This window comes from Girardinichthys multiradiatus, chromosome 1 (assembly GCF_021462225.1).
Source record: "Girardinichthys multiradiatus isolate DD_20200921_A chromosome 1, DD_fGirMul_XY1, whole genome shotgun sequence".
NCBI lineage: Eukaryota > Metazoa > Chordata > Actinopteri > Cyprinodontiformes > Goodeidae > Girardinichthys > Girardinichthys multiradiatus.
Genome location: NC_061794.1, coordinates 25,583,266 through 25,606,211, shown reverse-complemented (window position 1 = coordinate 25,606,211; position 22,946 = coordinate 25,583,266). Strand labels below are relative to the sequence as shown.

At 39.1% G+C, this 22,946-nt stretch overlaps 1 protein-coding gene across 1 annotated transcript in view; it reads left to right on the top strand.

The window, feature by feature from the left end:
- Positions 1 to 22,946, top strand: part of lrp1ab (low density lipoprotein receptor-related protein 1Ab) — a 119,677-nt gene that overhangs the window by 290 nt on the left and 96,441 nt on the right. The window contains exon 2 of the mRNA XM_047355206.1: positions 11,586 to 11,726. Coding sequence (XP_047211162.1) covers positions 11,586 to 11,726 — 141 coding nt within the window. The remainder of the gene's footprint in view (positions 1 to 11,585; positions 11,727 to 22,946) is intronic.

Here is a 22,946-nt window from a genome sequence, read left to right as displayed (position 1 = left end):
ACAACATCCGTGGATAGGCCTATGTGTTCATCAGAGCTGGAGCCAAGAAGAAAAAAATACAGTTTTTACAATAAAGCGTCATCGGAAGTGGAAAGCTGTTTTTTTCCAGAGAGAGTTTCGTACATTTAGGTTTATTTTGGCCTGAAAATCTGCCTGTTTGTAGCTGCTGCTGTCTGAGCAGACAGAAAGGGCCTCCCTGTGAGGACAGCAGACAGCGAGGTTATTCACTGAATATTCAGCAGGTACCATCGTAGCTCAAGCCTGGGCGACCTATTTACAGAATAAACGACACAATTTTGATGTGCTGTTTATTTCCATTTCCTCATAAAGAAACCATATCATCTAAATCTCCCTCAGCTACAGTTGGTAGCAACCATTCAAACCAACCTGCTGCTTTTCGACTCCCAAAAGGATTCAAAAAACATGCTTGGCATCCTTATCCAAAACGCGGATGCGGGAACACGTCTCCCAGATTAGCTTTCATGTTTGTTTTCAGTTACATGACGGATATGAAAACAACGTTTATCTGCCTGTTAACGGCGTGGCTTGTCCTGGCGTGTATATGCCATCCGTGGGCTGCCTGGGAATTACAGCTTTTTTAGTGACAGCCAGGTAGTCTGGGTGAAGAGTGAAATAAATAGTCGTGCATTTATCCTCTTACGTCCCGGGAGCTCCTTTAATGCTCCCGAATCCCTCCCGGTAATTATGAGCTATCAAATGCACCATCGCTCCTGTGACAATGCGTTGCAGACCTGTTGAGCTTACGGCTGGTTCTTTCCTATGAGAGGCAGCATATTTCCATTTTCAGTTTCTTTGGCACAATTTCAGGTCATGGAAATCCACAAACTTGTACCATACATGCCCAGTGTCAGATCATGACCTGGTTGCATGCAATATGAGTTCTTATGTATCATTTCATTGTTTGTTGTCCCACAAGTACATGTAGATTTCTGTCACTCAGGCTTTATGTCTGCACAAGCATGCAGGGCTGCTGTTTTAGCCGATCTTACATAAATTAGGCCTGCTCAGAATGTAAGCTGCAGCTGAGGTTGCAGAAGTATGCAGACTCCACCCTCTGCCTCCATCTCTATGCAACATCTGGACACAGGGAGACCATTAATCCAATTTACATGTGATTGAAAAGAGATGGCTGAGGGTGAGGGAGGAGTGAAGCGAGGAAAAGAATCAATCCACTGAAGTTGATGCATAGTAACTGTACTGTGCACTACTTTTGAGTGGCCTCCCTCTTTTCTTTCAGTTTTGCTTCCTAGCAGACAGATTCTCATGTAACCAGTAAAGTGGTCTTGACCAGTAGTTTTCCAGGCTCTCTGAAGGCTTTTCAGCACATCTTCTTTGGACATTTACGTCGTTTTTCATCTTCCTTTTAATCCAGTCTCACATGATAGCTATTCTTGATAAACTGATTAGATTGCTCCCAACAATTATGAGTACTACTAACAAAATCGAAAGTCTGTCAGAAAGAATAAATCAACCTTCCAGTTTGTAGAGCTCATGCTGGTATCCTCAAGGTTGGTTTGTCCCATATATTGGCTGGAACCTGTTGAGTTTTCATTGACATTGACAAGTAAATTTTGGTTAAAATCGAACATTAAGAAAGTACCCAGTTTCTGTAACAATCATAGGGGTTCATATTAATAACTGTTGCAGTAATATTTTGTATCTAAATCCCAATTACTACACAATGTTGTTTGTAGATTTCATACTTTTTAAGTTGTACTTTCAAAACTGATAACATTTCTATCAAACTCTAACTATAGTTTAAAATCTTTTTCATGAGATTCCAGAGTAAATACCTGAGTTTTTCCAGGTGGTATGAAGTTTAGAGTAGCAATGTGCTGCCCCTCCCCCACCTAGTGCTGTACACTGCCACTCAGCTAGCTGAAAGAAGGTTAAGTGAAATTTGGCTAGTTGTGAAAAACACAGACATTCAGGCTTTGAAAACTAAAGGAGCACTGCTCGTCACTCTAAGTAGTGCTAACTTCAGATGGCAAGCTGTTTTCAGGTAAACCTATTAGATCATGTTATACATTTTTGTGTTATATATTTAGTTAAAATTGTGATACTGTGGTGTTTTTTTCCCCAAGGTTCTCCTAATGTAAGAATCTTTGTAATAGTCCTGAAAAGTATGGAATTAAATTTAATAGTTTTTCCAAATCTGGATAGTTATGGAAAATGAAATTGAGCATGGAAAAAAGTTTGAGTTTTGAGACTTTATATTTTATTAGATCATCGAAAAAATAAAACTATGAAATTATAGAAACATAAAAAGCTTTTTATATTGATTTCTATTTCCGTGATGACCTTCATTATTAGTTTTGCACATCACAACTTGAGTTTTTATCCAACTCACTGATAATTTTATAATTTTTCTCAAATATATGTTATGTGTTATAATGAATAAAAACACACTTATTCTAAAATCAAAGAGGGCCGACATCACAGCTTTTTGGCTTCCAGATTCTCTTTGTGTTCAAAACTGTACCCAAAGTTGAGTTTAGATGCTAAACAAAGATGTGTAATTCCTATTTTTGGGGATTTAAGGTATTACTCATCACAACTTTGGATCTAAAGAATCTGTATTTAATCCAGGATCATCCAGTCCAGATTTTGTTAAATATAGATTATGATTTACCTAAACTTGTGCAGATACCTAAAAATAGAGTGAAATGATCCTTTGCTGAATCAGAAACTATCATTAGCACTGTGTTGTTTAACAAGTAGACAAATAGTTTGTACTTGCATGTCCATAATGCTTTAGAAAAACACTGGAAGAATCTTGAGAATTGAGTTGGGGGAAAAAAATGTTGAATTTTGAAATAGAAATGTTATAGGAACCCTGCCATACCCAGCCATATGTGGCATTTCCGTTCCATCAAGGGATTTGGTTAGTTACATGGTTTATCATTCAGTAGAAAACAGTTTGATTATTTATTATGCACCAGATTTGTTCAGGAACCACAAAACCAAGAGTTTTGTAGCAAACTGAAACATCTCAACAGCTGTGCTTCTTCATGATGTTTGTACCAGAGAGCGAAGAATTCAAAGTATCTGCTGAAATCAAGTTGATTATTATTTCAAGAGTTAAAGACAAATCTTTTTTTTTTTGTTTAACTCATTCAGGCAACAAACCTTTTATGTATCAGCGTTTGTTCTGGTTCAGTATAAACTATCTTTATATTCATGCTGAGATTCACATTTGACATGAATTACCTCAGATTCATGAAAAAAAAAGGGTTTCTACATGGTATAAAAGGTTTATTCTGGCATGAAAACCTAAAAAAATATGTAATGAAGAAAAAATTATGTTCAACCTCATTATATTTCTTCTAGATTCTAAATTTTTGGTCTAGCTGAAGTTAAGTTGTTTTATCAAATAATCCAAAAATCTCAATGCTATCTAGAACTGCACAATATATCCAATTTTTCCAATGCAGTTTCAAATAGTGCAATATCACAGTTGCAAATAATTGCTTGCATGCAATATTTGACTGGCTGTTATTTTTTGAGGTACCATAAAGTCAGTCTCTGCATGCAAATTTGGCCAGCTGGATGGACTCTTACTTTTTATGTCCACTTTTTGTGTAGATCATAGTGTCCAAGCTGCTAAAGCTCACGGAGAGCGATCATTGTCATTACAGGAAAGAAAGACAACAGTGAGGAAAATTGTGGTTACACACAATCGATGTGGTCATTGCAATATTCAGCAATAATATTGCAATTTCATGTCTTCCTAGTATCATGCATTCATAGAGTTATCATATGCATAGGATGGAAATATCCCTCTGCCAATGAGTGATATCTCCATCCTTTACTGATCCAGAAGTGGTGAGGGTTGTGTTAGAGCCTAAAATTTTGAAGTTATGAAAAAGTTTGAAAGTCTTGTCAAAAAAGACAATGCCCAAGGAAAATCCACAAAACCACAAACCTCTGTTCTTTGTTAAACTGGCAAAATCTGATGGTCTGTGATCAAAAATGTTGCTTCATAAATTTTGAAAGTTTGATAGTTGCACTTTGAATTTTAAAATATGAAACATTAAGTACCTAAATATACACTAGAACGTAAAAGCATTTTCTCAACATAATCACTTAGCATGATTTTGTATTTTTGGTCAGCAGTAGAAAAAGCGCACAAATTCTTGAACTTGTTGAGAGAACATTAAATATAATAGGAAAGGATTTTTGTCAACAATATGATTTTAAACCCTGGTTTAACTTTTTTTTTTGTTTTGAAATACATTTAAAAAATCCATTGTCTAGCTAACGCAGTGGTTAATCTGGAAATAAATGCCACATTTTCTGATAAAGTTATAATGTCTTGATTTCTACAACCTTAAAAAGCTGAATCCTGGAAGTGAAATGTGTCTCAGAGGCTCCATAGATCAAATTCCTGAGTTGGATGTGTGTTTGCCTGACCCTTTCAGGCAGACCCTAGAAGTATCACTGAAAACATCTGCCTCAGAAATTTAACAGCCCTCATCCAAAATCAACAGATAATAGCTCTTGGATTATGCAGTTGAATCTGTCAAAGTGGAGGTCAATGGAAGTTGTTTTTGTAATGCTGCACACCCCCTGCTGTTTGTTGGCTGCAAAACATCTCTGGATTATCACATAATCCTCCAAAATGGGCCAAACAAATGTATTTGGAGTAAAATATTATCTGTTTTACTTCCTTCGGGATCTGTGGCATATTTTAGACAAGCCTTTGCTGCAGGTGTCTTCCATTTTGATCCTCTTTAGAGTGAAAACAATCATGAAATGATAAAACCGGGAATTATTCACTTTTAGTCTAAGAATAGACCCTGTTTTTTTTCCTCTGATTTCCTGCTCTTCGTTACATTTGACTTTGATAGGTAAAGCCAGGTTAAGGTTAACGTTTGCGTGCTGTTCCCAATATTGTGGCCGTCAGACGGCAGTTCTTGTTTAATGATTCTTGGTGGTTAATTGTGATTGCTGATTTCTGCCCCCTCATCACCGTTTGCCCTGTTTGGAGCCAGTGGTCCCAAAAAGGAATGCGTTGGTTTCTTTAATAGAAAAAGCAAGTGTAGTTTTTGTCACTGAGATTCACTTTCCCCCTAGGATTATAGCAAACGCAGCCTTTCTGTTGATTTCATATTCCCTTTCTTGCTCAGAGAAGGTATTATCTCCGCAGCTGTAAAAACATTGAGTTTCTTCTGCTTTGTTTATTGATGGATTCATCGCATGGTGCTTTAGCCTAATCAACTATCTTCTCTGCTTGTTTTTGGAGGCAACCCACTGTCCCTTGTGTTCTGTGGCATTGAGCTTTTTCAGCTCTTTCACGTGTACACCGACATGTCGACAGGGGTTGCTGGCTTCGGGCTTGAGTCCAGAATTGACTGATCTCAGGACACTTGGTTGCTTCCACACACGGTCGGGGCAGAGAGGCTGATACAAGGAGATACGGTTCAATTTCATGGGCTGCTGCAAAGTGTCAGAGCTGTTTACTTTAATCAAAGTCACAGAGTCTGCTCTCTTTAGATTGTGTCTGTAAACTCAGTTCCATTATGTTTACACTTAAGTAAATGGTTTTCCAACACTTACATCCTAAACTTGGCAGTCTTTTGATTTTTTTTTTTAGTTGCCAAACTGTATGTGTGTATATATATATATATATATATATATATATATATATATATATATATATATATATAATGTCATAAACCTCTAATAAGATATTATTTTAGGCTTTTCTAAAGATATGTAGTCATTTCTTTAATATTAATGATGTATGGTGTTTTTAAATATCTAATTTAACCTCTGTTTTTATAGTTTATGTTATCAAATTTATTTTGACCTCTATGATATAAAGTAAATGTTGATATATTTTTGTATTTTTTGGCTTCTAGTAGAAAGAACATTATGTGAAAATATTGAAGTATCTCAAGACATCAACCAGAACGTTCGAGCTGCAGAGGCAATAACTTTCCTCCTTCCTACCTTATTGATCACGATCCTAATGAGGAAAGGCACTCTAATTTAATCAAAGGAACAATCACCCTTCAGACAAAGGGAATCATCTTGCTTAGAAACTGGATGAGTTGCTCATCCCTACCTTTCCTCAGTAGCTTCAAAGGGCCGATTGAAGCCAGGATTTACAGGCATTTAAGTTGCAGGGAAAGGCTCAATTTATGTGGTTCAGCCTGAATTTTGTGGCTCTCATATTCTGTTTTCATAATGGTTGAATCTGGGTTGACTGTTCCTCCGTGGTTGCACATAGCCATTTATGTATGCAGAGTGGAGGATGGGTGTAGAGGAACTCTCCTCTGAAAGAGGTATGAACATGTTTGCCCACCATTCAAATTGGTTTGTTTTATCTGTCACTACAATTTTATGCTAAGCTTGTCCTGTTAATCCCTGTTGAGCAATTTAAAAATGTTTTTTAAGTAGTCTTTGGGTATTACAAGTGCAAGGTGTGAACTGTTCAATGATTCTGAATCTGCTTGGGGTTGTGGTGTGGTTACATTTGAAACACCAAGCTGCCTAACACAGTGAGCATCCAACACAAAAGTAGTAATGTCAAGTCAAGTTTATTTATATAGCCCCTTTCGTGTCTCCATTTTACTGTTAACATTTTACAGCAGTTAATAGACTCCATGCTGCAAGGTCTAATTATATCCAAGGTCATTGGGTTCATTTTATACTTGGATGTGCTGAATGTAAGAGGAATTGATGTTAAAAAGAAAACAATCACATATCACAATGCCTGAAAGTTCCAGCCCTGTGTTTTGTTGCCTGACTCTTTATTGCACTGATGTGTCTGTTTTTAGTAAATTGAGAGCCAGAGACACCATTCTAAATCATGGAGCTTCAAAAGCTTTCCCTTGAATTCGAAAGCAAAGTTGTTCTGTTTTTTCTGAGGAAAAGCTCCACACATGAAACCAATTAGAAGGTGCTGGAATGTGCAGCATGGATCTGGAGTTGATCTGTGGAGGAGGATGGCCTTATTTAGAAAGAGGGAACTGGGAGGTCAGTGTTTCATCCCAGCTGGTGATTGTGTCTGGAGGACTTCACCACTTGGCTGATGAATTGGTGCCACAACACTATTTTCTCACCACTGCATCCTGTTCCATCCCAGTAAGTTACTCTCAGTGTTTGAGATTGCTTTTTTTGGATTACATAAAAACAGGAGACACCTAAATTGCCTCGTGAATGAACAGATGGCCTTGAAAGTACTTTATCAGTCTCTTGGGACAGACTGTTCTTTAGGACTCGTGCTCTGTGTACATTTATGCATTTGCTCGTCTGCTCGGACGTAATAGTTTTTGCTATGCATCTTGCTCGGGGGAAATCATTGTACACTGTTTAGGGTGTGATGCGGTTTGGCAGATCTGAAGAAGGAGGTTCAGCCTGCTCTTGGCAGCATGCTCAAAGGTTTAATCCTATCACCCAACCAGAGCCAGTGTATCCACATTCCAGGAAGTAACTTAGAGATTTGCTGCATTAAGTGTATAACAGCTCAAGATTTAAACATTTGTTCAGTAAATCTGTCTGTGGCAAAATTATGAATGAGCTTGTGAGCCAGTTTGGCTTTGCAGAAAATGTCGTTACTTTTGGTGTTGTATACCTCCATGTATGTTTCATAACTTAATGAACTGAAACAACATATTTGATTTCTTTTTTTTTTTAGTTGCAAGTTTGATGCAACACTAAATATTACTAAAACTTTATTCTTTCACAAGATGGTGAAGAGCAAAAAAGGCTAAAACAGTGCCCTGTAAAAGCAGTCACACACTTTTCTTACAGAACATCCAGAAACTTCAATGTATTTTATTGGGATTTTATATGATAGACGAACACAAAATAGTGTGTAGTTGTGTATTGTAAAGAGAAGGATGCAAGGTTTTTAAGACATTTTATAGATAAAAAAACTGAAAAGTGTGGCATACAAATGCATTTATTGCAGAGTTACTCTGACAACCCCAAAAGAAAATTCACTGATCCAGTTCAGAAGTTATCTAATTAATAAATATCCACCTCTGTGTAATGTAATCTTAGTATAAATCCAGCTGTTTGTACCTCGGAGGTTCGTTAGAGAACATTAATGAATGTACCGCCTCGAGAAGATTGAGGAACAGTAGATAAGTCAATGAGAAAGATGTGCGTATCCCACCAACAACTGGCCATCCACTTAGGTTGACAGGCCTGGTTAGGAAAACATTATTTAGAGGAGGACAGCGATTAATAATGTACTCCTATATGGAAGACTGGCAAAAGAAAGCCAGAGAAGGTGCTTTGGTTAAATAAACCAAATTTGCCATTTTTGGCCAATATGCAAGACTGTGGCAGATAATTAATGCTCCACATAATCCTGTAATAACCTTCCCAGCTGTGAAGCACGGTGGTGGGAGTAGCATGCTATAGAGATTCCTTTCTTCAGCTTGATTGGAAAGGCCAAATGCCGGGCAATTCTTGAAGAAATCCTGACAGAGGATCAAAGAGGACTGGGGTGGAAGTTCATCCTCCATCAGGACAACAACACTAAACACAGTGAAAGGGAATTATAATTAATTTTACAGAATTTAGGTTTTTACCTTCTGTTTATAATTGTGATAATCTCCGTGTGAGATCAGAAAACCCTGGTGGTTTCATTTAGACACAGCAGAGTGATCAAGTTGTGTCTCAGCTTTTGGCAGAAAGTACCTTTGTGTTGGAGTGACAGAACACACCAGGTTTAAATGGGTTCAGGTAAGAAGAATATGTTCATTGCTTCAGTGGCATCAGTGTTTGCTACTAGGTCAATCTCAGTTGAGTAAATAAGTGTGTTCCTCACTTGTTTTTGTCAATAAAATGTATGGGAGTTTAACGTTCCAGCATGAATTGTAACTGCCTTTGAATTTATCAGCAGTTTGGCAGTCACTTAAAAAAATCCAGCATGGCTAGATTAACAGTTTACCTCTTTGTTTCAAATATGTGAGTTGGGTTTTGAAAGAAACCCCGCTCCACACCCTCCGGACTTCAACCCCCTCATCAGCCACAAGCTCCCAATCAGGCACAGACGTTTTCCCCTCTGCGGTCATCTTATGCTGATGCGTAAAACGACGATATAATTAGAACCCACAATGTTTTATTTCCAGTTTTATGTTAGCTCATAAGGAACAAGATGCTCAGCGCAGCTACTTCTCACAGGAACCAAGGACTTTTGGGGATTGCCTTCACATGTCAAATTTTCAGCAGCTCGCATCTCAGGAAACATGCTTGGTTTGTTTAGACTGGCAACAAGTAAAAACTGATATATCAGCTACATTTGTTTTTTGATAAACCAAAATATGGCCTTCTCTCTTATTTTTCTATGAATTGGGTGTGTACACATTGTTTTTGTCTATTTGTTTTATTTATTTCTTGGGGTTTATTTACAATATTGAAATGACAGCTTTACACATTCCAAAATATTGAAAAGTTACTTTGTTTTAGTAAGTCAGTTGAAAAAGTCAAACCGTACATTATATAGATTAGTTACTCACAGAGCAATATAATTTAATCTAATTTTGATGGTTTGAGCTTACAGCTAACGAAAGCCATGTCCTGGATACGTCTGTATGCGGTGGCTCTTGAAGCACCGACTCCACACCTCCAGAATAATTCCCACTCATGTTGTTAAATGTTTGCTTCACAATCCTCTCAAGGTTGCAGTTGTCCCACCTTTTTCTTTCCACTCAATTTACCAATAATCTAATTTGATTTTGTCTTTTTGAAGAGTGCCAATAACTGCCTGTTGGTCAACTTAGATCAGTAGTTTCTTGTATGATTTTTGTAGACTATAACATGTATGTATTAGAAATCTTTTTGTTTTGGTCTAATGTAGTTAGTTTTCTAAGTAGTTAAAATTTGTATTCATATCCTAACGTTTGAACATTTTGTTCAAATAATGAGTGTGTTGGAACTGGATCCACTCAGCCATTTAGCCTCTAATTGTATGCACAACGAAGGTGACAGTCCTATTGTTTGACTCATACACACTTTGCTGCCACATGAAGAAAGGAGTGGAGTCTAACCACCTTAGCTCGACGGTGCTAAAGAACATGATTGCAATGAAACGGTGAGCTCCGTTGCTCTTGTGATTTCAGTCACATCGCAGTCCTCTTGCGTTGCACCTCCCCTCCACCACCCACCTCAAACCCTCCCCTGCCTACCAAGTACATAGGAAGGCAAGTCATCCAGGGCGAGAGAGGGCCGAGTCTCTGCAGGGAATAACAATGAGTCCTTCGGTGCTGTCCTTCCACAGACAGTAAAGCAGCAACAGCCTCCCCCACTCAGATGGCCACCGTGGTTTGCTTTTGTCCCATTTTACAGAAGATGTTTTTTTTTTATCTTCTACACATAAAACAAAGCTTTTCCTTTGTGAAGGGTTGCTAACATTTTTATTACAGTACTACAGATTTTATCAGACTTAATTGTTTTTTTTTTTTTATAACACTCTGGACATATGTGTAGAAAATATTAACCATGAACCTGCTGTCTAGATTGTGGATGCAAGGCAGGATGACAAATTCTGTCCCAACCATCTGATTACTGCAGCTGAAATTAGACCAGGCAATATTTATCCAATCTGTTATTGTCTTTTTTTTTTTTTACCTGCTGTTTTACTTTTCATTCAGAGGCTTGCTCTCCATTATTGTTAGTTTTTGAGCCAATCATAACAACTAATAACTAGCTCCCTCATATTGTTCACCATACATTTGGAAGCATAGAAAAAGGCAAGGTGCCTTGTAGCTTAAAGAGCAACCAGACTAGGATTTTTATCCACAATCATTCTTGTACTCTAAGTGACTAACTTATTGTGTTGAAATCTGCTATTATTGCAGTTTATGGTAAAAAAAAAAAAATCCAGATTTTGTATAATTTGCATATTTAATCAAACTGTTTAATGTATGAAAGGGGTGCCGAGTCTTGACAGGGCGATGGTCGGCTCCTAAAGCTCAGTTTGAGCAACTTTTTAAACTTTTTTTTTTTTTAAGTAAAATCGTGGGAGCGGGCTTCGGCTTTTGGTTGGTCGGGAGTGTTGCTGTGGCACGGCTAGCCTGTGGTACACCTCAACAATCTGTGCTGACTGGCTGCCCAGAACTACTGTGCACTGCAGCAGTTTCCCATGGGTCAGATGGTGACTGAGTGCCTAGTTATATCTTTGCTGTGACACATGAAAGAGCCTTTGTGGCTAGAATTGAAAAACACCTAAAGGGTAATGAAACAAGCTGAAAGAAATTAGATGTTTGGAAGAGGAAGCAGAAACAACAAACAAACCCAGAAATAAAAGGGAAAACTTGTTGGTTGCTAACATGAAAACTTTCCTTTTTTTTAAATTGACTGTGCCCTTGAGTATTTTTTATGCAAAAAATGTCTTTGTTGGCTTAGATTAACCTTCATGTGATGCTTTACGCTACTGAGATACCTCTATTACTAGGGGCTGGAAAATTTCTATCTAGATCATTGACAATATAGGACCTTTTTAACAAAATATTGCAGATATTAATCATATTTGCTTTAAAACAGCTTTAATAGATTTACAGCCAACCAATCCTTAGCTGACTTTTCCCCTCCTTTACTTTCAGGTCCCAAATCTGATGATCCTCCCAAGACTTGCAACCCTAAGCAGTTTGCCTGTAAGGACCAGGTGACCTGTATCTCCAAAGGTTGGCGTTGTGATGGGGAGAAGGACTGTCCAGATGGCTCAGATGAATCGCCAGATATCTGTGAGTACACCCTCATACATAGGTAAAGCTCTCTGCAGGGTTGTATCCTGTCAAGTTCAGTGAGGATTATTATCAGTTTTATTTGGTCAATGACTAATTTGGTCAATGACTAATTTTTTACAAGATTTTTTTCTTCCTCATTCAGCCACAGCTTCCTTTTTGCACGGGGCAGTATAAATTATCTACAAATGGCTGTACAGAGACAACAATACAACACTGAGACAGTTTAATTTGTGCCTGAATAAGCTGCAGGGTTTGCCCTTTCTGTAAAGGACACCGCTTTGCTGAATTATAGCTCTAATTATGCAGCCTTGTTTAGTCTGAACGCTCTGGGATCTGTCTACTCTCATCTGGGCTCTTTGCAGTCTCTGAGAAGTCTAGGTTCTAGCCATGTACTCTTACATCAATTGGCCTCTGCTTCCATAAACTATCCTTGGTAAAAGCATTCCTTTTGTTTAAATGCAGGCACTAATGGTGATTTTTACCATCTGCTCCCTGCCACACCTTACATCTGTTATGCCATGAGCATTCTCACCATTCTCATGCAAAGACAAGCAACTGACTCCAAATATTAATGGCCCGGTCATGGATTTGAAAACACAAAGAGGTATTAACACAGAGGGTGCAAATGTAGTTGATTGTAACAGGATTAGTTTGCTGATGTATTCAGTATTGAAAATCCTATGGTGCAAAAATGAACTGGAAGGGGTGCAAGGAGAGCTTGTGCCACAATAAAACACCATAATATTTCTCGTTAAAGTTAGGTCTGTCTCGCTAAGCGTTATCCATTTGCTGTCAGCACGTGACTTTGTCCGGTGGAGGTTAGTCGCACAGTCGCGCATCTCTGTGCGAGACCCTTAATTTGAAGTAAGAGGGGAGGTAGTTCTTGAGTTGCCCTGTTGTGTTGACTGAGCTGACTAATAAAGACTTTTCTGTGGACTTGCTGACAACACACAGTTACATAATCATTGAAGAAGCTTCCATCCATCCATTTTCTGTAGCTGCTTCTTCCATTCAAGGTTGTGGGGGAGCTGGTGCCAATCTCCAGCAGTCCAGGTTTGAGAGGCGGGGTCTGGACAGATCGCCAGTCCATTGCAGGGCACTACACAGAACAAACAACCATGCACACAAACAACCTAACAGTCATGTTTTTTGGACTGTGGGCATGCACACGGAGAACATGCAAACTCCACGCAGAAAGACCCCATGGCTGGGAGTTGAACCCAGGACCGTCTTGCTGCAAGGTAACAGTGCTACCAACTGTACCACCACCACTTTTAAATTGTTTGATTTACAGGATTATGGGTTAGTCTAACAGAGTGACAGACAAGGATATATGAACGATTTGTAAGCACTTGGAAACTACAGCGTCTAGCTAACTGTGAGCCATTAGCAATGCTAAAGTTAGCATCTTCTTCAGATCTTTGTAAACAAAGTGCTATTTCACATTTTGGTGCTTGGTAGAAAAAAAACAGTGAGAGCCTGTTGGACAACAGTCTGTTGGGCAATGCTTGCAACATTAAACTTAGCATGTCCCTGGGGACTTCTTATCAAAGCTAAACTAAAGGGCAGTTTTGCATTTTTTGTACCCAGTTAAAAAAGCTGTGACTGCTTAGTATGACACTAATGATTTGTAGGCACTAGGAGAAAACTGCAAACGGCTAACAAATTGGCCCTAATGACTCTGAAGTTGGCATTGACTGCAGTGCTCTCTATGAGCACTAAAATAAAAGTCTATTTAATGCTTCATGTACTAAGTAGGAAAGAAAAGGGGTCCGAGTGACAGACAAAATACCAGAGCGACTGACAAGATAGATGTGAACAGTTTTTAACAACCAGAAGAATATCATGTTTGGCATCTGCTTATGAGCTTTTTATTGCTGCTAAAGTAAAAGGCTATTTCAGTTTTTGTTTTTTGTCTTTTTTTACAGTCTAGACTGGATTTGTAGAAGAACTGCAGTATAAGGCAAAAAAATATGGATTCAGATTTTCCACAAAAATAATACTAAGATCGCCTCTCTTTCTCATGAATCCAAATAACATGTCTTATCTCATCTCAAGAGCTGGATGTGTTGCACTCAACGAACTGGCATTTATTTATTAAATTAAACATGAAACAGATAAAGAAAACAGCAGAAAAAAACCGCATTCACTCTTAAATAGAGAGATTCAAGTTATTGCTAACCTGCTAAAACAAATGCTTTTCAAAATGTTTAAATGAGAAGGAAATAGTCTGTTCGGTTGTGTAAATACCAGCAATGTCAGGCGATTTCATTTAAGTGTACAACACCTAATTCATTCACTCAAGCCACATTCATCCAGTTTCTGCTCTTTTATGTTAAGCAGTTGAACTGAGTGAGTTTTCCATAGCACTTATGTAATTTAGTGACTCAGACAATGGTGTGATTCATCCTCTGCAGAGAGAAGAGGAGAGCAGTGTTTCACCAGAACATCAAGATATGTTCTGCTCAATTACACTTTTCTCACTGGTGCACTGCTCTACCTGCTGTTTTAGTTTTTGTTTAGGGGCTTTCTTTCCATCATTGTTGATTTTTAAACCAATGGAAATAACTGCTGGCTTCATATGGTTCACCATACATTTGCAAGCATAAACAAAGGCAAGGCACCTTGTAAGTTGAAGTGCAGTCTAGCTGGGATTTTTATCCACAGTAATTTCCTTGTTTAATTTATTAAATCCATGAAGTGTTTGGAATAAGGAGCTGCAGATGAACCTAGGGTGAATGAGCCTTTAAACATGTGAAAGAGAGTATGAAATATTGAAGAACTGTTTGGCTTTAGAGTTTGGTTTTTATGCTCATGCAGTTCAGGAATTAAGATGTCTTTTTTTATCTCTCCTTTTTTTTCAGTTGCATTCTCAAAAAGAAAACGCCTTATGAGACAATATGACCAAAACGATGTTGCTGTAAGCAAGCCGGTGTCTGTTAAAATGTTATAAAGGGTAGCTGCAAACTTATCTAGCCTATGGTGACCAATATCAACAAGCAGAAATGTTATGCGTGTATTTCCTAAATTTGGGGTTTGAGGTGTCATCTGTCAGCTTTAATCTTTTGCAAATCACCACAGTTGGTTCAAATCCTTGTTAAACATGCTACGGAAATATGCTTTGATGGAGTATTTTAAGTAAAAATCGGATAGAGTTTAAAAATGTATTATTTTATACATAAATGGGATGATCTTGCAATCCTTTAATTTTCTGCGGGTTTCAAAACTACCTTTATCAAGAAATCTGCACATTTTTCATTGTTGCATTCTTGGATTTAATTGTGGATTTTAAATAAAGTTTACTTAGATAAATTAGCATTGATTGTAGTCCTAAAATCCCAATATCACAATCAACAGCCAGTAATAGCTGTATTGGTGCATCTCTACATGCTGTATTTCTAGTTGTTAATAATGCTTCCAGCAGATGCCTTGTCTTTGAATTTATCTGTTTTTATCCACTTCATCTGTTGTGCTTTTGTCCTCAGTTGTAATGTTATAGCTCTTTACAAGTCAGTGGTCTTTCACCTCCTGTAGTAGAGTAGGTGATAACAAGGATGAGCCCTGTGACATTTACTTCTTGGTGTTGTATTCATCCATCAGTCTGTCTCTGCATAACAGCCACAATTTTATGGTGAATATTTGCATTTATGTTCCAACATAGGCCAAAAATAAATGGAAAATTTTGGCAATTTGAGTCTGGGAAAGTAGAAAAAATATCCCCACATATTTTTTCTTTTAAATCTCTTGGGACCTTGTATAAGATATTTGATGATGATGAAAACCAGTTTGGGAATTTAAATGTTGCACTTATTCTCCAGTTGTTTTGCATAGTCAAAGAAGGAAATCTCAAAATATCTAGCATTCAATAAAAAGACAGAGTTACATACTGTATAATATATAATGATTCCACCTTTAAAAGATCTGTAGATCTATACAGGTGCAGTTCAAAATGTTTTAATATAATTAAGAAGTTTATTCATTCTGTAATTCAGTTCAAAAAGTCAGACTAATATATTGATTTATTACACACTGAGTGGTATATTTCAAATTTGGATGATTATGGCTTATATGGCTTATGGCGATTCTGGTCCACTATCCAGCGTCTCAGGGGGGGAAGAGATACACCACCAACAGTGTTCACAGTGGGGAGGATGTGCTGTTGACCTCAACTCGGGACGTTGTGGGTCAGTGGGCAAAGTACTTTGAAGACCTCCTCAATCCCACTGGTATGTCTTCCACTGAGGAAGTGGAACCTGGGGACCTTGGGCCGGGCTCTCCGATCTCTGGTGCTGAGGTCACCGAGGTGATTAAAAAGCTCCTTAGGGCTATGGATGTTGTAGGGTGGTGTTGGTTAACGCGACTCTTCAGCAGCGCGTGGACATCAGGGGCAGTTCCACTGGATTGGCAGACTGGGGTGGTGGTCCCCCTATTCAAAAAGGAGGACTGTAGAATGTGTTCCAACTATAGGGGAGTAAAGGACTCCCTGGTAAAGTCTATTCGGGGTTTCTGGAGAGGAGGGTCCTTCGGATAGTCGAACCTTAGATGCAGAAAGAGCAGTGTGGTTTTCGTCCTGGCCGTGGAACACTGGACCAGCTCTACACCCTCACCAGGGTCCTGGAGGGTGCATGGGAGTTTGCCCAACCAGTGTACATGTGCTTTGTGGACTTGGAGAAGGCGTTCGACCGTGTCCTTCAGGGAATCCTGTGGGGGCGTACTCTGGGAGTATGGGGTACCAGGCCCTTTGATATGGGCTGTTACGTCCCTGTATGACCGGTGTCAGAGATTGGTCCGCATTGCCGGCAGTAAGTTGGACTCGTTTTCGGTGAGGGCTGGACTCCGCCAAGGTTGCCCTTTGTCACCGATTCTGTTAATATCTTTTATGGACAGAATTTCTAGGCGCTGCCAAGGTGTCGAGGGGATCTGTTTTGGTGGCCGTAGTATTGCGTCTCTGCTTTTTGCAGATGATGTGCAGGTCCTGCCTCAAGTGGAGGAGTTCAAGTATCTTGGGGTCTTATTCACGAATGAGGGAAAAATGGAGCGGGAGATCGATAGACGGATTGGTGCTGCATCAGCAGTGATGCGGAAGCTGTACTGGTCTGTCGTGGTGAAGAGAGAGCTGAGTCAACAAGTTAAGCTCTAGATTTACCGGTCGATCTACGTTCCTGCCCTCATCTATGGTCATGAGCTTTGGGTCATGACTGAAAGAACGAGATCACGGATACAAGCGGCCGAGATGAGTTTCCTCCGCACGGTGCCTGGGCTCTACCTTAGAGATGGGGTGAGAAGCTCGGTCATCCGGGAGGCTGGCCTGGGAATGCCTTGGGATTCCCCCGGACGGCTTATAGCTAATGCAAACCCCAAATTCAATTTCTCATAAAATTTGAATTTTCCATTAGACTTGTTTAAAAACATGATTTTTAATAAAAAAGTACACACTCAATGCTTGGTTAGGGTTGCCTTTGCATTAAATACTGCATCAGTCCAGCGTGTTATGAAGGCGATCAGTCTGTGGCTCTCCTGTGTTTGTAAAGTAAGCCCATATTGTTTTAATGGTGGCCTTCAGCTTACAATCACTGACTGTTTAGGGACTGTTAAGGAACTCAAGAAACTTGGTTTCTGTGCCTCTACACTCTTCCTTCAGACTAGGGGAACTTTATTCCCAAATAAAACGCAACACTTATGTTTGTTTGCAAAGGAGGACTTAGAAACACTGAGCAACAGTCCAATCTATTTTCTCCTTAGCCGCCAGGTTAGAGGCTTCTTAATATGTCTCTGGTTTAGGATTGGCCATAGTTTTTCCTTCCACTAAACCTTCTAGTAATATATTTGTATACGCCACTTTGCAATCTGTCCAGGGTGTACCCCGCCTCTCGCCCATAGACTGCTGGAGATAGGCACCAGCTCCCCCGCGACCCACTATGGAATAAGCGGTAGAAAATGACTGACTGACTTTGCAAACAGCCAACTTTCATAGGAATGACCTTTGGTTGTTCACCCTCCTTTTGAAAGGCATCGGTGAGGATGTTTGCAGCAAAATTGCTAAGTCAGCATACTCCCCCATGATTGTGTAGACCATAACAAAATATTTCTGCATTAAGTCGTGTTCAATTCCATTAAATTCAGTTTTATTTATATAGCGCCAATTCACAACACATGTTGTCTCAAGGCACTTCACAATAGTCAGGTACATACATTCCAATTAATCCTAACCATTGAACAGTGCAGTCGGAGTTAGCTTTTTATTCAAATTGGATAAAAAGTTTTTCTATCTATGGAAACCCAGCAGATTGCATCCAGTCAGTGACTTGCAGCATTCCCTCCTCCCAGATGAGCATGTAGAGACAGTGGACAGTCACTGGTGTTGACTTTGCAGCAATCCCTCATACTGAGCATGCATGTAGCAACAGTGGAGAGGAAAAACTCCCTTTTAACAGGAAGAAACCTCCAGCAGAACCAGGCTCAGTGTGAGCGGCCATCTGCCACAACCGACTGGGGGTTTGAGAGAACAGAGCAGAGACACAAAAAGAGCACAGAAGCACTGATCCAGAAGTACTTTCTATGGGAAGGAAAAGTAAATGTTAATGGATGTAGCTCCTTTAGTCGTTTCATCTAGAAAGAAAGAACAGATAAACTCTGAGCCAGTTTTCAAGGTTAGAGTCTGAAAGAGAGCACATATAATTAGTTACAGTAAAAGCTCAGTCAATTTCCATGTCTAGGAGAGAGAAAGGGTTAAACACTAAAAGACAGGGCCATGTGGATCATTGGTAGAGGGTGAGCATTAAGTTGTTGCCAGCAGAAGCTTGGACGATTCCCCTCTCCAGAAAGGTGTCACAGGTAGACACAGAGTCAGGCCAGGTGTAGCTTCTAGGAAGAGAAAAGAGAGAACAAAGTTAATAGCTGAAATAACAGCAAACAATGCAAAATTGGAGAGTAGTGTGAGAATGTAGCGAAGAGGGTGAAAGTGGTCGTTATGTCCTCCAGCAGCCTAAGCCTATAGCAGCATAACTACACAGATAGTTTCAGTTCAGATTATTTAGTTAAACGGCGCTTATTTACAACAATGTCGTCTCAAGGCACCTCACAAAGGGTCCCACTGATGGTCATTGTTATACTAAAAACCACAATGATTGGGTGTTCTGTTGGGTAATCTAATATTTTAATTACGGAGAAACAGACTTTTAGGTTTTTATTAACTACAGGTCCTTCTCAAAATATTAGCATATTGTGATAAAGTTAATTATTTTCCATAATGTCATGATGAAAATTTAACATTCATATATTTTAGATTCATTGCACACTAACTGAAATATTTCAGGTCTTTTATTGTCTTAATACGGATGATTTTGGCATACAGCTCATGAAAACCCAAAATTCCTATCTCACAAAATTAGCATATTTCATCCGACCAATAAAAGAAAAGTGTTTTTAATACAAAAAACGTCAACCTTCAAATAATCATGTACAGTTATGCACTCAATACTTGGTCGGGAATCCTTTTGCAGAAATGACTGCTTCAATGCAGCGTGGCATGGAGGCAATCAGCCTGTGGCACTGCTGAGGTCTTATGGAGGCCCAGGATGCTTCGATAGCGGCCTTTAGCTCATCCAGAGTGTTGGGTCTTGAGTCTCTCAACGTTCTCTTCACAATATCCCACAGATTCTCTATGGGGTTCAGGTCAGGAGAGTTGGCAGGCCAATTGAGCACAGTGATACCATGGTCAGTAAACCATTTACCAGTGGTTTTGGCACTGTGAGCAGGTGCCAGGTCATGCTGAAAAATGAAATCTTCATCTCCATAAAGCTTTTTAGCAGATGGAAGCATGAAGTGCTCCAAAATCTCCTGATAGCTAGCTGCATTGACCCTGCCCTTGATAAAACACAGTGGACCAACACCAGCAGCTGACACGGCACCCCAGACCATCACTGACTGTGGGTACTTGACACTGGACTTCTGGCATTTTGGCATTTATTTCTCCCGTCTTCCTCCAGACTCTGGCACCTTGATTTCCGAATGACATGCAGAATTTGCTTTCATCCGAAAAAAGTACTTTGGACCACTGAGCAACAGTCCAGTGCTGCTTCTCTGTAGCCCAGGTCTGGGGAATGCGGCACCTGTAGCCCATTTCCTGCACACGCCTGTGCACGGTGGCTCTGGATGTTTCTACTCCAGACTCAGTCCACTGCTTCCGCAGGTCCCCCAAGGTCTGGAATCGGCCCTTCTCCACAATCTTCCTCAGGGTCCGGTCACCTCTTCTCGTTGTGCAGCGTTTTCTGCCACACTTTTTCCTTCCCACAGACTTCCCACTGAGGTGCCTTGATACAGCACTCTGGGAACAGCCTATTCGTTCAGAAATTTCTTTCTGTGTCTTACCCTCTTGCTTGAGGGTGTCAATAGTGGCCTTCTGGACAGCAGTCAGGTTGGCAGTCTTACCCATGATTGGGGTTTTGAGTGATGAACCAGGCTGGGAGTTTTAAAGGCCTCAGGAATCTTTTGCAGGTGTTTAGAGTTAACTCGTTGATTCAGATGATTAGGTTCATAGCTCATTTAGAGACCCTTTTAATGATATGCTAATTTTGTGAGATAGGAATTTTGGGTTTTCATGAGCTGTATGCCAAAATCATCCGTATTAAGACAATAAAAGACCTGAAATATTTCAGTTAGTGTGCAATGAATCTAAAATATATGAATGTTAAATTTTCATCATGACATTATGGAAAATAATGAACTTTATCACAATACGCTAATATTTTGAGAAGGACCTGTATAAACTATGATCATCGACAATAACAGAAAAATGCCTGGAAAAAGTCAGTTTGTTGTTTAAATTAATTACTGAAACGCATTAACTACCTAAGGTTCTTATTGAGATGCAGCTGTACAATTTAGCAACATCATGCCGGAATATGAAATGGATTATAACAGTTGGTCTGAAATCAAATAAGAAGCCAGGATGACAGAGGTCACACTTGCATAAAGCATGTTTACTGAGAGAAAAATTTATGAGAATCTGGCCAACAGTCTAGCTTGCCATCAGCCTTACTCAGTATCAAACCTATAAACAAGCCCACAGTCTAAAGATGCTGACATACGCCACCAACATGTCAGCTGCTCATGGGATACAGTGCCAGAACTCCACTGCAGAAGCAGAAGTCTGTCTTTAGCTCCTCAGCATAATTACAGCTTAGATGAACAGCTTGGAAATGACTGGTAATTAGATCCTCAGACAGTTTGATGCTGAGAAAGATACCTTCTTCCAGCAATAGCTGCTAGAAGTGTCTACACGAGACAGAGGCATACATTTACAGCACCCAACACCATGAACATTGTGAATAAAACAGGTGGGGGAAGCAAAAATATCTATGATAATCTAACAGAATTAGCTCAAGTAATGAAGTTTCCATAATAACACTTGAGTCTGAAGAAGAAGGGACAAGCAGATTGTTAATTGCACTTTTGTCTGGCATACTTTTAAACATTCGTAAGTATAAACAAGGCGTCATGTTGGCATCGTGGACCGCCTGCAGCGTCAGTCTTTCATTAACAGGCAGGACAGACTGGGGGGCAATCCCTCACCAGGACAGGAGCTCAGTCAAGCAGCCTACAGGAGAAGGACACAAGCAAAACAAAACAGAAAAAAAGGGAAGAGAATGCAATCCTTTTCTTTTGTGTCTTTATGTCCCAAAAAGTCCTTTTTTCAAACCCTGGCTGTATATAGCAATTAACTTGAATTGGAGATAATGTTGTAATTGTAGTAGTAGGCACCACTCGGATTTCTGTCAACATTAAAACACAAAATTAAAGCGTGGTTTAGGTCTTGTTGGAACAAAAACCTAGAGGACGGGAATTTTCTTGAAAACATGAATGCCAAAAACACAGGAATGAATGTAGAACTCCCCTTTCTCCAATTGGATAAAGAAACAATCTGTTAAAAGCAACAATTTTTGTTTCTGCTACAACAGTAAATCTTATTTTAAACCTCTGTCATTTATATATTTTTAATTAAATCGTTAATTATTTATTGTGTAGTAAAAATAAAAATGTTGTCAGCTCAATGATTACTGGTTGTTGCTCAACATTTTCAGAGGGGAGATGCTATTACTAGTGGTAAGTTTCTCTAGAGAACTTTAACCCTTCTGGGTCCCCTGGCATTCTGTGCGTTTTCGGGCTTGATTTTTGCATTTTTTTTTGTCTGTGTTTATGCAGGTTGCATAAAATTTGGTGAGGTTGTCTATTTTGGGAGAAATTTAAATTTTTTTTTTTTTTCCACATCTTTCAGTAATCTATGTTCCTTTGGAATTTTTTGTCCCATTGATTCCCATTAAAAATTCATTTGGGCACGCGACATTGCTATTCAATTTCTGTTTGTTTTTTTCATTTTTTTATTTCCTTGTGTTTAGATTCCTTCAAAATGTAATACTTTTTATTGTTTCGAAATAGATGATGTTTTCTCAGGTACGGTAAACCTACCAGCTTACATGTATGGGACAGAAAAAAATCTACTTTTTAATGTATTTGGTCAAACAATAAAAAATTATCTGAATCATACTGTAGTTTCTGACACTCCGAGGCAGATAAAATCAGATTATTCAACACCAAAAGTTACTTTAATTGCTTAAACTAGCATTTCAGAAGTTAAAAATGTTGAGAATTCATGCATATTTGTTATGCATGGTGTAGACTGGAGGTAATAATGGCTGTCATGAACCAAATGCAAAAAAAAAATGTTTCTTTGGCAATCTTTCAAAGAGCATTTGTTTGTGTCCAAGGGTGCAGTTGGTTTATAGGACTTTAGAATGCTAATATTTGCACTCTGCTTACTGTGAGGAGATAGCTGTGTTCATTAAACTGCTATTAAACCATTTGTCTGATATTCATTCCATGTACTTTTTGCCAATGTCTGTCATTAGATCAGTGGTTACTAAAATCTCATCCACTGTGAAAACATATTACTTAGCAATGTTGCCTGAAAGAAAATTACTTCACATTATGAATTGAATCTAATATGCGTGTTGAAAAATTTGTTCACAGGCTTGTCTAAGGCTCTGGTCGTTGCTTTGTTGAGCAAAGCGACAAACACTCTTGGCAGTCCTCTTAATCACCAAGTTGCCATGGCTTGTCCAGGATCCTGATGCATTTAAGGGTTGATTTTATTAATATGCAAATTAAGTCACTTATTTGCCACCAATGAGGTGTTGTAACTCACAAACACAGGGTGAG